The sequence below is a fragment of the Prunus dulcis genome, chromosome 3, assembly GCF_902201215.1.
Source record: "Prunus dulcis chromosome 3, ALMONDv2, whole genome shotgun sequence".
Classification (NCBI taxonomy): domain Eukaryota; kingdom Viridiplantae; phylum Streptophyta; class Magnoliopsida; order Rosales; family Rosaceae; genus Prunus; species Prunus dulcis.
This window is the reverse complement of record NC_047652.1, coordinates 10929243-10941985: the sequence shown is the minus strand read 5'-3', so window position 1 is coordinate 10941985 and position 12743 is coordinate 10929243. Positions and strand designations below refer to the sequence as shown.

The 12743-nt window shown below is 39.1% G+C and overlaps 1 protein-coding gene and 1 long non-coding RNA gene across 4 annotated transcripts; one reads left to right on the top strand and one right to left on the bottom strand.

The window, feature by feature from the left end:
• Nucleotides 1–3352: 3352 nt before the first annotated feature.
• LOC117621736 lies at nt 3353–4486 on the bottom strand. The gene has a single exon (XM_034352291.1). It carries the CDS (start codon nt 4484–4486, stop codon nt 3353–3355), a length of 1134 nt encoding a protein of 377 aa, XP_034208182.1.
• A 2472-nt stretch (nt 4487–6958) lies between these two features.
• On the top strand, nt 6959–9660 carry LOC117623484. 3 transcript variants are annotated; one of them, XR_004585136.1, is made up of 5 exons: nt 6959–7397; nt 8045–8090; nt 8246–8344; nt 9167–9222; nt 9315–9660. It is a non-coding gene; the product is annotated as an uncharacterized LOC117623484 (long non-coding RNA). The 3 variants fall into 3 exon arrangements; XR_004585135.1 differs by having other exon boundaries at nt 8228–8344; XR_004585137.1 differs by lacking the exon at nt 8045–8090 and having other exon boundaries at nt 8228–8344.
• Nucleotides 9661–12743: the final 3083 nt, after the last annotated feature.

Genomic DNA, 12743 nt, shown 5'->3' with positions numbered 1-12743 from the left:
CGGGCTTGATAACGCGCCCGAATTGTGCGCTTTTTTATGACACCCCACCTAGCTTGGCCCTCTTTAATTTTGCTAACTATGTTTGCATGGAGATTTTTCCAGAACATGGTATTGGCTCGACATTGCTGCAGTCCATGGACCCAGTCTTCAGTGTCTTCTGTTGCTGCTTTGGCAGGTGTTTCAGTGTCCCCTCCTTCAGTAATGGCAAGGGTTGGGTTTGGTGTGGGGTTGGGGTCCATGGGTGTTGGGTATTTACTGTGGGTTGGTGTGGCCATTAGTTTGACCAAACTGCCATTCATTGTGATGTAGGTGAAATAGCTGCGCAGGCAGGGGGGTTTGACGGAGTAAGTGTGATGGAAATGTTGGGTGGATGCAGCTGGGTTACAATTAAATAGTGGGAGGTATTAATGACCAGGAGTAAATGACTGTGATGAAGAGGCGGGAGTTATTGGCGGCAGTTGTTGGGTCCAATTTTAGGCGGGAGTTATTGGCGGGAGTTGTTGGGCAACACATTTGACTTGGCCTGTGCATAATAACAGCTGTATATAACTATTCTTTACCATTGGTTGGTGGTTGTTGTATGGGACCCATGTTGAATTTGCAATTTATTCCTTTTGTCCTCTTTCCCCAATTTCCCTCCTGTACCAAAACTACAAATTGTCCCAAATATATGAGTACGGTAATTTGACAATAATTGGCCAATTACAAAAATGGACCATGAAAGTATTTGTAGGTGGATTCATCCCACCTGACGTTGACAGGTGTGTATTTTCGTATTTGGTCCGACTGTAATGGGCATTTGACAATGCTGTCAGTGACAGAGAGGAGTAATGACTGAAGACTGATTTTGTAATGTAGTCATTGAAAGCAATATAAAACACACAACTTCCTCTATATAAGAGGGTCTAACCTACTCATTCAATTCCATATATATCATACACGAAAGCTGTACTAAAGCTCACCCTATTGTTGGTAACGAAAAGGAAGCTCCAGATTGATTTTGTAACGTTAACTGTTTTTCAGGGTGCATGTGTGCATTATCCCCATTTGAAGTTGAAGATGTCAGACGTAATCCCTCCAAACGAGGTTGTTAGTTACCCAGGAGACCAGCCATGGCATGTCCCTTTCCCATCTCCACCTGGGACTCCAAATAACGATCCCACGTCATCCGGAAGTGAGGCAGACAACATTGATCCGCTAAAGAAAATAGCTGAAGTGAAGCATCACCTCCAATATTTGTGTACGGCAACGGATTGGTGGGAAACCAAATGCGATATTCATGGCCAGGTGATGGGCAACTTGACGAACAAGCTGAACAAAGCATTTGCTAGAGAAGTTAAGCAAACAATGAAAGCCGAAAGTCGAAGCGCGAAGTTAGCCTCGTTGACGTTACAATTGGAAGAAACAAAGAAAGATGCTGTCCAAAAATTCACTGAATCTGAAGAATTTAACCATGAACTGGTTGAATGTTTTAACAATGGGTTCGAGATGTTCCGGGATTATGCTTCCGTCGTGTCACCAGACTACAATTGGAGCGAAATAGATGTTGGTGGTGTCTGGCAGGTGCTGAATAAGGGTGGCCAGGGAATGGCTGATCATATCCTTGTGCATGCAGCGAGGAAGAAGACCAAAGAATTGGATCTATTCATGGACCTGTAAACATGGTGATTTTGTGGAAGGGTTTCTGTAGCTGGGTCAGGGTAAGTACGGTGGAATCATTTTGTATGTATTTGGTGGCTTTTGTATGAATGTGGTGCCTTGTTTACGCCTTCCTCTTATTCTCACCGTTGAGTGGGAAATTACTTAGTTTGTATAAATATGAAGTACTGTAACGTGGAGGTGTGCTTATTAAACGTTTATTGGCCTCATATTAGAAGCATTAAGGATGTATATTGTGTTTGTATTGTATAATTATTGACACATATTGTAATCGTATTGTGCTTATAGTACGGTTTTATTGCTGCTTTATGGATATACACCTCATATTATAGCCTCTACATCTGAGTAATTATAAACAGTGACTCTAGCAATGGTCGTATATATGGAGGGTTTCGGACAGATCGATGGTTATGACGCGCGGAATATCCATGGAAATATGGGACATGTATTGATACCTTAAGGCAATTGGATACAAACCACGGACACTGTAAAAACATGAAATTTTTTACTAACAAGACAAATAAAGTTATGAAAGCAATAATTAATTAGGAAAAAAAAAAGGATTATAGACATTTAAGTAATGAAGTAACAATTTGAAGGGATAGGTGGTAATATTCAGTACTTATTAAGTTCAGTAGTTAGTCATTTCAGTACTTATAATGAACATTGGAAGTAAATAAGCAATAACAAGAAATGGATGAAATAGGAAAGAAATGAATGACATTAAGTAATGAATTTTGTGAGCAACAATATAGAACACTAATAAATGACTTTGTTATTTTGCAAAACAGGTTGGATTGGAAGACTTATAAGTACCAGAGTCCATAGGCACTAATCACACACCGATGGGGTGTGCGTGTGGGGACGTAGCTCAGAACCTAGAAGAGGGGAAGGGTTTCTTCCTCTGTGTGTGTGACTTGAAGTGAATAATTAACTATTTGAAAAGTCCATATAACGATAGTAGTGCAGGATGTTCACCATGTGTACCTGCATGGATAGTTTCCCAAAAACTATATATAGTTTGGTCTATGGCAATCAGAACAATGAGAAATCATGAAGTACAATGACGCTCCCAGTAATTGCGTAACATTTGCATTTGAAGGAGTTTTATGTACGAGATTACATTTTAGTTAGCCTTCTAGGCCCTTTCATTTGGGACAGAAACCGTTTTCATTACACTACCAATAGCCGTGCAACAAAGGTACAATACAATACCAATACGATGGCAACAAAGGTACAATACAATACCAATACGATGGCAACAAAGGTACAATACAATACCAATACGATGCATATAAAGACAGGACATAACGTTGTGTAGGAAAGGAAACCAAGTGATGCCAACGTGACTACAATCACATTTCACAACACCAAATCGAATACAATTTAAATGAAAATAAAAGGTACATCACAAACGAATAGAAATGCTAATCTGTAAGACACATTGGCCAGTGGAACAGTGTTAAATAACAGCTGGTTTCAATAAAACAGGTGGAACTGTATGTTAACAAATTGCTACTAATAATAGGCTCTCATTGCAAGGAACTTGTTACCTTGTTCCATATGCTTCACATGACCGTTTAATTGACGGACTTCCATCCCTGCAGCATCACCGAACCTATTCATGAACTTCACAGTTGATGACAAGTGAGGTACAAACTGAACAACTGTGCAATATGCGCAATTAGAGACTTCAGTTCTTGAGAGGGACAGATTGTTTGCATGTATTTCGGTAGTGGCCCTTCACACCACACCTTGAGCATTTTTTTTGCCGGGAGTCCTCTCCTTTGGAAGGTACTCTTTGCATTTTGCGACGGCCCGGCATAACCTTACAAACAGGAGGAAGGATTTTGACATTGTTCAAATGTTCGGGAATAACCCATGTGCCTTTAGGTGGTACAGGATAAATAGATTCAGCATATGCAGCTGCCCATGTAGCTCGTGTATAATAAGAAGAGGCAAAGGAGTAGGGGTTCAAATTCAAGTGCCGACATACCGCAATAGCATGCTTGCACGGGAGTTGCTCCAAGTCAAACTTCCTGCACGTACAACTACGGTTTGCCAAGTGCACCAGACCGTTCAAATCACCATCCAGAACATTATACTCAACATCATTGATTTTGACCACATTCATCCTTGACGCAGCGTCTAACCTCTTCCTTAACTTCTGTTCACCCAAATCAGGGCACAATGTAGAATGACATTTCATTGCTAAATCTCGACGTTGACTAAACCAAGTGAGAAGTAAATTTGTGATTTCATCGATCAAGTGTAGGACCGGAAGCATCCTTGCAAAACGAAGAACTGAATTAATGGACTCCACAATATTCGTTGTCATCACATTATAGCGTCGTCCATCACAGTGGGCCCGTGACCACTTCTGAACGCCTGCACGTAGTAGATAATTTCGCACTCGCTCATTGTTTATCATCGAGAAGTGACGATTGAACTCCGCTAGACGATAAGACTTCGCTGCCCTTATAAAATACCCCAATATCGGATCCCGTTGCTTCAAGTGAAATGAGGCTTTCATATTGCCCTTCAAGTGATAAAAGCAAATACCATGGCTTGCCCCAGGAAAAACTCTACGCAACCCATGTTGTATGCTAACATTGCGATCAGATATGACAACAAGATTCGAGCAATCACCAATTGCACAATGTAATTTTCTCAAAAACCACTCCCATGCTGCATCGGTCTCCAAATCTCCAATCCCAAAGGCAACAGGATATATGTTGCGATTTCCGTCAAATGCGGTCGCAACAAACAAAACACCTTTATACTTGCACTTCAAATGGGTAGCATCAACAGCAATCACGGGCCGCATTGACGACTTAAATCCTCGTATGCATGCACCAATTGACATAAAAAAATATAAGAAGTGGTCGGCTGCATCAGTCTGAATGTATGTCAAAGTTCCCGGATTTGTACGCTCCAACTCATAACAATAGGAAGGGAGAAGGGAATACGACTCTTCTGCAGACCCTCTCATTGTTTTGAAAGCTAACTCTCGGCTTCTCCAAGCCGTAGAGTAGCTTATGCTGACACCAAATTTTTTTTTTCACATCTGTCTTTATATCAGCTGCAGTATAAATGCTGCGCGAATCCTGAAATCTCCATTTAACACAGTCAGACACCAATTCGGCCGTAGCTTGAGGATGGTGACTACTTACAAACCTCAGATCACATTCATGAAGTGGATCGTATTTAACAACCTTAAACTCATGTAATCCAACTTTATATGCCCGAAGTTTCCAAGGGCAAGGCACCTGCCAACAGCGAACACAAAACCGACGCTTCCCAGATTGGACTGTTCTGAACCGAAAGTGGCCTCTAATTGCTGCTAAACTGATGGTTTTTAAAAGGGCAATCTTATTTGGATAAACTCGGCCAACCTTCAAATTTGCTTCCCAATTTATGCACGAAAGTCCTCCACCATAACCAATATATTCCACACTCTCACCATGCTTCGAATCAACCCGAATTGTATGCATTTCACTCGAACTTGATTGCCGGGGAGGTTCAGATTGCACCTGTCTACACTGCACAGTGGAGGGTTCCGCACCGCTGTCCTCATGAGGATGCACAATTGGTGCAGAGTATGGTTCCTCTTCATTGCTAGGTTGATTGAAATCAGCAACTATGTTTTCACCGCTTTCAAAATGAACTTCTTCAACCCAATCACTCCAATTAAAACCATTCCCACCATTTTCAGTTTCATTGTGCGAAATTGCCACATTTCTTCGTTCCACAACAAAGGTAGCAGGAGCATTGCTACTCTCCACGCTTACAATGCCATTGCACCCTTCAATACCATGACCTTCGATATTTTTCAAGCTTGCTACTAAAGGGGTTACTTTAGAGGCCATAACATCTGTGTTGTACTTGAGAAAATATTGAACATCATCATTGTCTTCAACCCTTATCTGCTTACTGACAGATGCGGATACAGGAACTGAATACTTCAATGTGACACTATATTTCGTGGGCTCTGCATCCATGATCTTATAAATGCGTTCAACAAGTTCGGAAAACGTTACGTTCCGTGACACTATTATGCCTTTAGCCTCCCCACCTTCATAACTCTCAATGTTATCCTTCTTAACCCAACTTCCATTGTAGCATACCAAAATTCCAACTGTATCCATTTCTGCAAAAAACATAAATAATTACTACACCGATTCATAACACTAAAAAATACAAAATAGATGAATAAAAACATGCACAACAATCATTCCACTACACATATCATCTTCTAAATCCTCAAATCTTCAAACTCAAATTGTAGCTGCTTCAACAATTAACTTTTATTCCTTTTTGTTTTTTCTCTGATTTTGAAGATGATATCTGTGGGTTCCAAGTTATTAACAAACTAACATACACATACAATGGCAGAAATATGAACCCTCTAACCCTCCAAGTCTTTTGCACAAATGTAAACACCTTCAACAAAAGGATCAGGTTGTGATAGAAAGCGTATAATGTAGTACAAGCTCAATTACCAAATTCAAAACCAAAACACACAAACTATACTTCTTACCAAAACAAACCCAGAATGCCAATAAATTCCCCACATTAGCATCTAAATTGAGCCTAACACTAGCCGTATTTACAAATTTTTAGGCCAGACAAAGTTAACATATGATTTTTCTGTGTGCTGTTATTTTCACCATTATCAAACACATTGCACTACATTATACACGCATTCGGTCAATTTTAAACAAAATTCAAGTTCACCAGACAGCTCCCACTGCAGATAATATCACAAACTATGAATTTCAACATATCACAACAAGTGCAAACTGAAAATTTAAGCTTTTATGCCCTCTGTGGTGAAAAGGGGCTGAACGATTTCATAATACACATACACTACCAAACCAATATCACAACTCACATCCGTTCACAACGACACCGGAAGTCGCCACTTTCCCTTCTCTGTGGAATCGCAGCAGTCAGCTCGATCTGGAGGTCAACAATGGAGGCCGTGCCTTCCGGCTTTGCTGCGCCCAAACTAGGGTCCCAAATTTGAGGACATCTGGGTTATGACGATGGATGGGTTGCGAACTGGATTGCTCAGTGGGAACATGTCTCGCAACCTGGAGTTCCCCCAATTTTTGCCAACCTTCCAACACAGAGGAGAGAGAGTTTTAGGAGTTCAGACAAGTTCCCTTTTAGAAAAGGGGTGGCAAAGGGTTGCTACATCTGCTTTTATATGAAGGGCAGTTTGGTCATTTCACGTCCACAAGTGATTAGATCAGAACACAATTTGTAACCTGATCATTTCAGAACACCACTTGTGAAAGGTGATTATATCAACATATTTCCCACAAATTTTCATATTTTCCCCGTCTCTGAAAACCTTCTCTCCCTCCTTGAAACCCTCCTCAGCTCTCTGAAACACCCTCATGAAACTCTCTACAAAATCATCAGAAAATCGATATCAATGAAGGAGTTGAGAGATTGAGGTCTTCGCAGATCCACAAGATAGAGAGGGAGGTTCCGTATTTGAGAATCAAAGCTGGTTGGATGGTGAAGATCTCGATCTCCACGCTCTTTAACGATGATCTCCATCTCAGGCGTTCAACTCTCTCATCAACCTCAGCGGCTTGGTCCGGTTAGCTCTCCAATTTTGTAGTCGCCCTTGGCCCTCGCACTCCTCTGAACGTCCAAGCCCTATAATTGTCCTAATCTCCTGATAATTGTGAAGATCGAAACCCTAGCCTCCTACCTTTCGAAAGGTTTGATTTGAAAGTCACCTAATCTCTCAATACCCTTATATATCTTGCTAATGAATTTAAGATAGTCTCTTTGCGTTTCTGGTATGTTCGTCTCCCTGATTTCAGATTTTCTGTCTCTCTTGATTTGTCTGGTTTGTTTACATATTTTTTTTTATTTCTGGTGTCTTTTTAGATTTTTTGATTTGGTTCTCAGGAGACGAGGAGGAAGCTTGGGATTAATAGTTACTGAGATTGGTAGACATTAACAACTTTATGAAACAATTAAGCATACAAGATCCGTTTGCAAACCTGGATTGACAGGCTTTTTCAAGTTTTTCTCAATTTTGTCTTCTTGTTCTTTATTGGTTTTATAAATAATAAATGTCTGTTGAACAGACTTAGAAAATGGAGAGATTATCTGTTGAAATTAATTGCGCTTTGCTTTTATTTAGTTTTTTCCACCACCATTATGAATAGACTCAAAAAATGGAGAGATTGATAAGGGAATTAGGAGAACAAGTGCTGGAGTGACAATTTTGTCAAAATATTGCAAAATGTTTTAAGTGAGTTTCATTTCATGGTTAGAATTTCATATTGTACTGATTCTTCTTCCGGAGAAATTTGTGTCCCTACTCTAAGTCTTGCTTTGGCTTCTTATGCTTATGCAGTCACTCCGCCGGTCGTGCTGGGAAACCGATTGTGAAATGGACTGAGGTTGCACATTTCATTCATGCTCTCTCTTCCTTTACTTTTATTGCAGTATAATACCATGATATTCTTGTTACTATTGTTACTATAAGGTGTCCTTGATTAATCATTTTTAGAGCCCTACTCTGTTGCAATTGTCTAAGGTGCAAAGTTGGTTGCAGAATAGAGCGCAAGAGTTGCCAAACATATCCAAAATATCTCTGAGCAATAGGGAATTCACCCTTCGAATGAGGCACTCAGAAGTTCTGAAGTACCTAGAGGTGCTTCTCATAACCTCTTGTTGCTTTTATGTCTAGGCTATAGTAATATGCAAGCTTGTAAGGCTTTTTGCAAACTGGTTAAATATGATTATTGTATTGTGAGCTCATTTATTATAGCTAAAATAGAAAAATAGTGAACCACAAGCCGACCGAGCTACTTGAAGTTTTGAATTGTATTATATACACTAGTTTATAAATTTGTCATTCTATACCCGCCAGCCACTGAATGTCATATCTAATAAGTTATTTCAGGTTTGAACCGTTTCTGTTTCACATAATATCATTCACATATCATTTTATTATTTTACTATTGTGCATTTGAAAGTAGAAGAAAATACCGGAAACATATCAGAGTTGGAATTTGAGGCAAGGTGATCAAAAAATGGGGCATGGTTAGTACACAAACAAAGGTGACTTTGTCATTGGATTTCTTGGTGGTCCTTTTATGTTTAGGGTGACTCTACACGTCTTGCTTTTACTGCTATATCGGGAGTTACTCCACGTATTGCTTGACGTAAAACAGATAGTGGATTTGTTTCTGTCTTTTGTTGAATCTTTTTCATGGCTCGATAGATAATTTGATAAGCCAATGATTTTTTTCCGTATTTCAGAATACGGTTGTCAAAATTTGAAGGTTGGAGACCTTGTCCTCTGCTTCCACGTAATTCCCAAAGTTGTAGGTTGTTGTGGTATACTATAACCAACATCAATTTCAAGTTGATAGTGTTCACGTTTTGGTGGTTTGAGTTTATATTTGTGTTGTATTTGAAACATTTATTCCTTCTTATTTTTGCCCTTTTATGCTCATATTTTTTATTTCAGTTCTCTACATGGAGCACTTGGTGTTGTCTTGTCAGCTACGGATACTGTCCCTTCAGGTATGTATATTTTCCTCATGGCCATGTTTGTTGAAACATAAAATCAGTGAATAGCTAAAATAGTATTATTAAGTTTGTATCTGATGTGGCAGGTGCTTAAACAAACTGTTCTATAAACCACTCTGTCTCAAGCTTCATTTGTAAAGATTGATGTTAATTTTACAAGCCAAGAAGACACGCTGTTGCTGATACTGCCACAGGAGAGGGGAATACAACATGAAAAATGTGCAAGAAGACAGAGCTAACTCACTTACTCAAGAACAAATTGATGTTCATATCGAATTGGTAGAATTTGTGAGCAATCACATGTAGCTTCATTATTTAGGTTAATGTTATCGATGTGATAGGAAGTATGTATGTGGTAGGAATAAAGATTGGTTAACTATGTAATAACTATTGAAACTTCAAGTTTTATGAAAGAAACAATTTTTGAGTGTATATATTCATTAATAAAGCATTATGGTTAGTTTTCTAGTCAAAATAGTTGTATAGAATCATAGGAAACTAAAAAACTAAAATATAACAACCTAGGAATTTTTGAGTGTCTTTACATACAATCACGATGATTTTTAACCAAAAAGGGTCATCTTTACATTCCTTTTTTTAACAAAAAACCGTGACCTTTCTATACAATCAAAGAAGATTTTAAATAAAAGTCGTCGTATTTTGCATACAATTAATAAAGGTTTTAACAAAAACGTCATCCTTACCCCTAAACAACAATGATTTTTTGTCACAAAACGTCGTCTGTATAACAAAACGACGACAGTTCTTTAAAACGACCGTCGTCTATATAACAACACGACGACGGTTATTTAAAAAGGGCTTTTTATCACAAATGGTCCTTCACGTTTACGAAATTATCACGAATGGTCATTGAGGTTTTTTTGTGACACTAATAATCCTTAACGTTTGGACTTTTTATCACAAATGGTCCATACCATCATAAATTCTGTTAAGTGTCTGATGTGGAAGATAAGTGGAACCCACATGTCCAATCACATCGTGACATGTGGATTAATAAACAAATATATATATATTTTAATGAAAATCCATTAAAAAACCATTTAGCCTCTCTCTCTCTCCCCGTCTCTCTCTCTTTTCCTCTGCCCTCTCTCCTCCCTGTGCTTTCCCTCTCCCTCTGTTTTTTTGTTGCCTCTACAACCCAACCACCACATGCCCACCAGCTTCACTCAAGCTATTAGGTTTTGGTCTACAGCATTCTTATGTTGTGTATCCACCTGAAGCGCTGAGACCTCCGTCACTAGAGGAAATGAGAGAGATGGCGCGAGAACTAGCTAGGAAAAAAATGCCCGTCGATGCTTTGTTTGGGGTTCTTTTCTTTTGTCACTTGTAAGTGCCTGTTATAGAGAAAACAAAAAAATGTTGTGTTTTGCATTTAGATTTCAGTAGAAATAATGGTGAGGCCAAGTGGGTTTTATTTCAAGTTCAAGTGTGGCCTTGTAATGTTCCACAATCCCACTTAAATTTTCAAATCCACTTTGCCCATTTCATGCTGTGTGTGGAGGACGAAGGAGCTTTTGCGACTCAGGATGTAAATTATATGTTGTGATAAACCATGGATGGATTTGAAAGTGACCAAACATCTACAATATTCCTCATGTACTGTTGAACTTTCATTTTCGTGTTCTTTGTGGAGTTGGAATCTACTTGAAAGTGAGTTCTTTTTGGTTTGCTTTTCTGGGTTGTGCTTGAGTGAAGCTGGAAGGTTGAATATCTGGAAGGTTTAATAAAAAATAGAGGAGAAGAGCAAAAACAAAGGGAGATGGTAGGGGAGTTGGGCATGGGTTGCGGGTTGCGAGAAGAGACGGAGAGCAACTGTATATCTTATATTTTTTCTTGCAGGTGGTAGAGGGAAAAAAAACAGAGGGAGAAGAGATGGAGAGCAAAGGGTGGAGAGCAGGGGCAGAGGAGGAGAGAGACGGAGCAAGGAAGGAGATGATAAGTTGCAGAAAAATAAATGGAATTTTCATTAAAAATTTATTTAATTATTTTGTATCCACATGTCACATTGTGATTGGACATGTGGGCTCCACTTATCTTCCACATCACACTTAACAGAATTTATAACGGCAAGGACCATTTGTGATAAAAAGCCCAAACGTTAAGGACTATTAGTGTCACAAAAAAACCTCAAGGACCATTCGTAATAATTTCGTAAACGTGAAGGACCATTTGTGATAAAAAGCCTTTTAAAAAAAACGCCGCCTTTACATCTAATAGACGACAGTTCTTTCAAAAAAACGGTCGTCTTTACATCTAATAGACGACATTTCTTTCAAAAAACCGTCGTCTTTACATATAATAGACAACGGTTTTGAGTAAAAGCGTTGTCTTTATAAATAATAGAGACGGGAATTTACCGTCGTGGTTTTATGCATCAAAAGATGTCGGTCGATTTCATGACGGTTAAAAAACCGGATACATGACGGTGGATTACCATCGTCTATTGCGATTTTTGTAGTAGTGACTTTTACATGATTCATGTTGTGTGGATTAGTTTAGTTTATAATTCCGTTCCTCTCCTGACCCTAGCAATATTTTCCAGTTTTCAATAATTGTCTTGCTTGCACAAACCACATTTTACTGTGAATCTTTGATATTTATTTGCTGTAAGAGTTTACATAACAGTAATTGCATACAGTAGAAGAAAAAAAAACATGGGTATCCCACTTTCCAATTATATCGCTCCCTCTCTCCTTTACGGCATTAAGCTCCTCTAGCTCCCCTCCACTCCACACAATTATATAAAGAGATGTGCATCAATCCTAATTCTCACCAAATCTTGAGCCAATAGCAAGCCATGGGTAGTGAAGTGAGAGCAAGTCATAAGCTACTCCAAGCACAAGCCCACTTTTGGAACCACATTTTCAGCTTCATAAATTCTATGTCCCTCAAATATGCAGTTCAATTAGGTATCCCAGATGTCATCCAAAAACATGGGTGTGCAAGCAAAATAATTAGGCCAATTAATTTGGGAAATTATTTGACCTAATTGGGAGTTACCTAAATTAATTGGGATGTTATCTGATTTAAATGGGGTGTATTTGATTCTTGCCTAAATTAGGAATTTGATTTAAATCAAATCCATAAATACACCAATCTCGCCAAATTAGGGAAGAATAATTCCTTTCCATCTACGGAATTATTCTTATGAAACCCTAGCCTCCAAGGCCCCCTTTAAATACTTGGCTACGCACAAGGGTTGAGGTACATTTAAATTCCTACTGAAACTCTGCAGAAATTATCCCTCACAAACCCTAGCCGCCATACTCTTTCTCTCTTTCATACAAGGCTCCTACCACCAGACACGGCTCAGGCCACTCGGTTTTCCTACAAACACCCAACCTAACTTAGGCATCAGAGAGCCTTTGACCAACACCCCTCGAGTGTTGTCCTTTTACTCCTATATGTTTTGCAGGGAGAAAGAGAAGCGAAGAAGACAAAGGAATCTTAGGAATATTCTTGTGGGACAAAAATCACTCCCACAAATTGGTGCT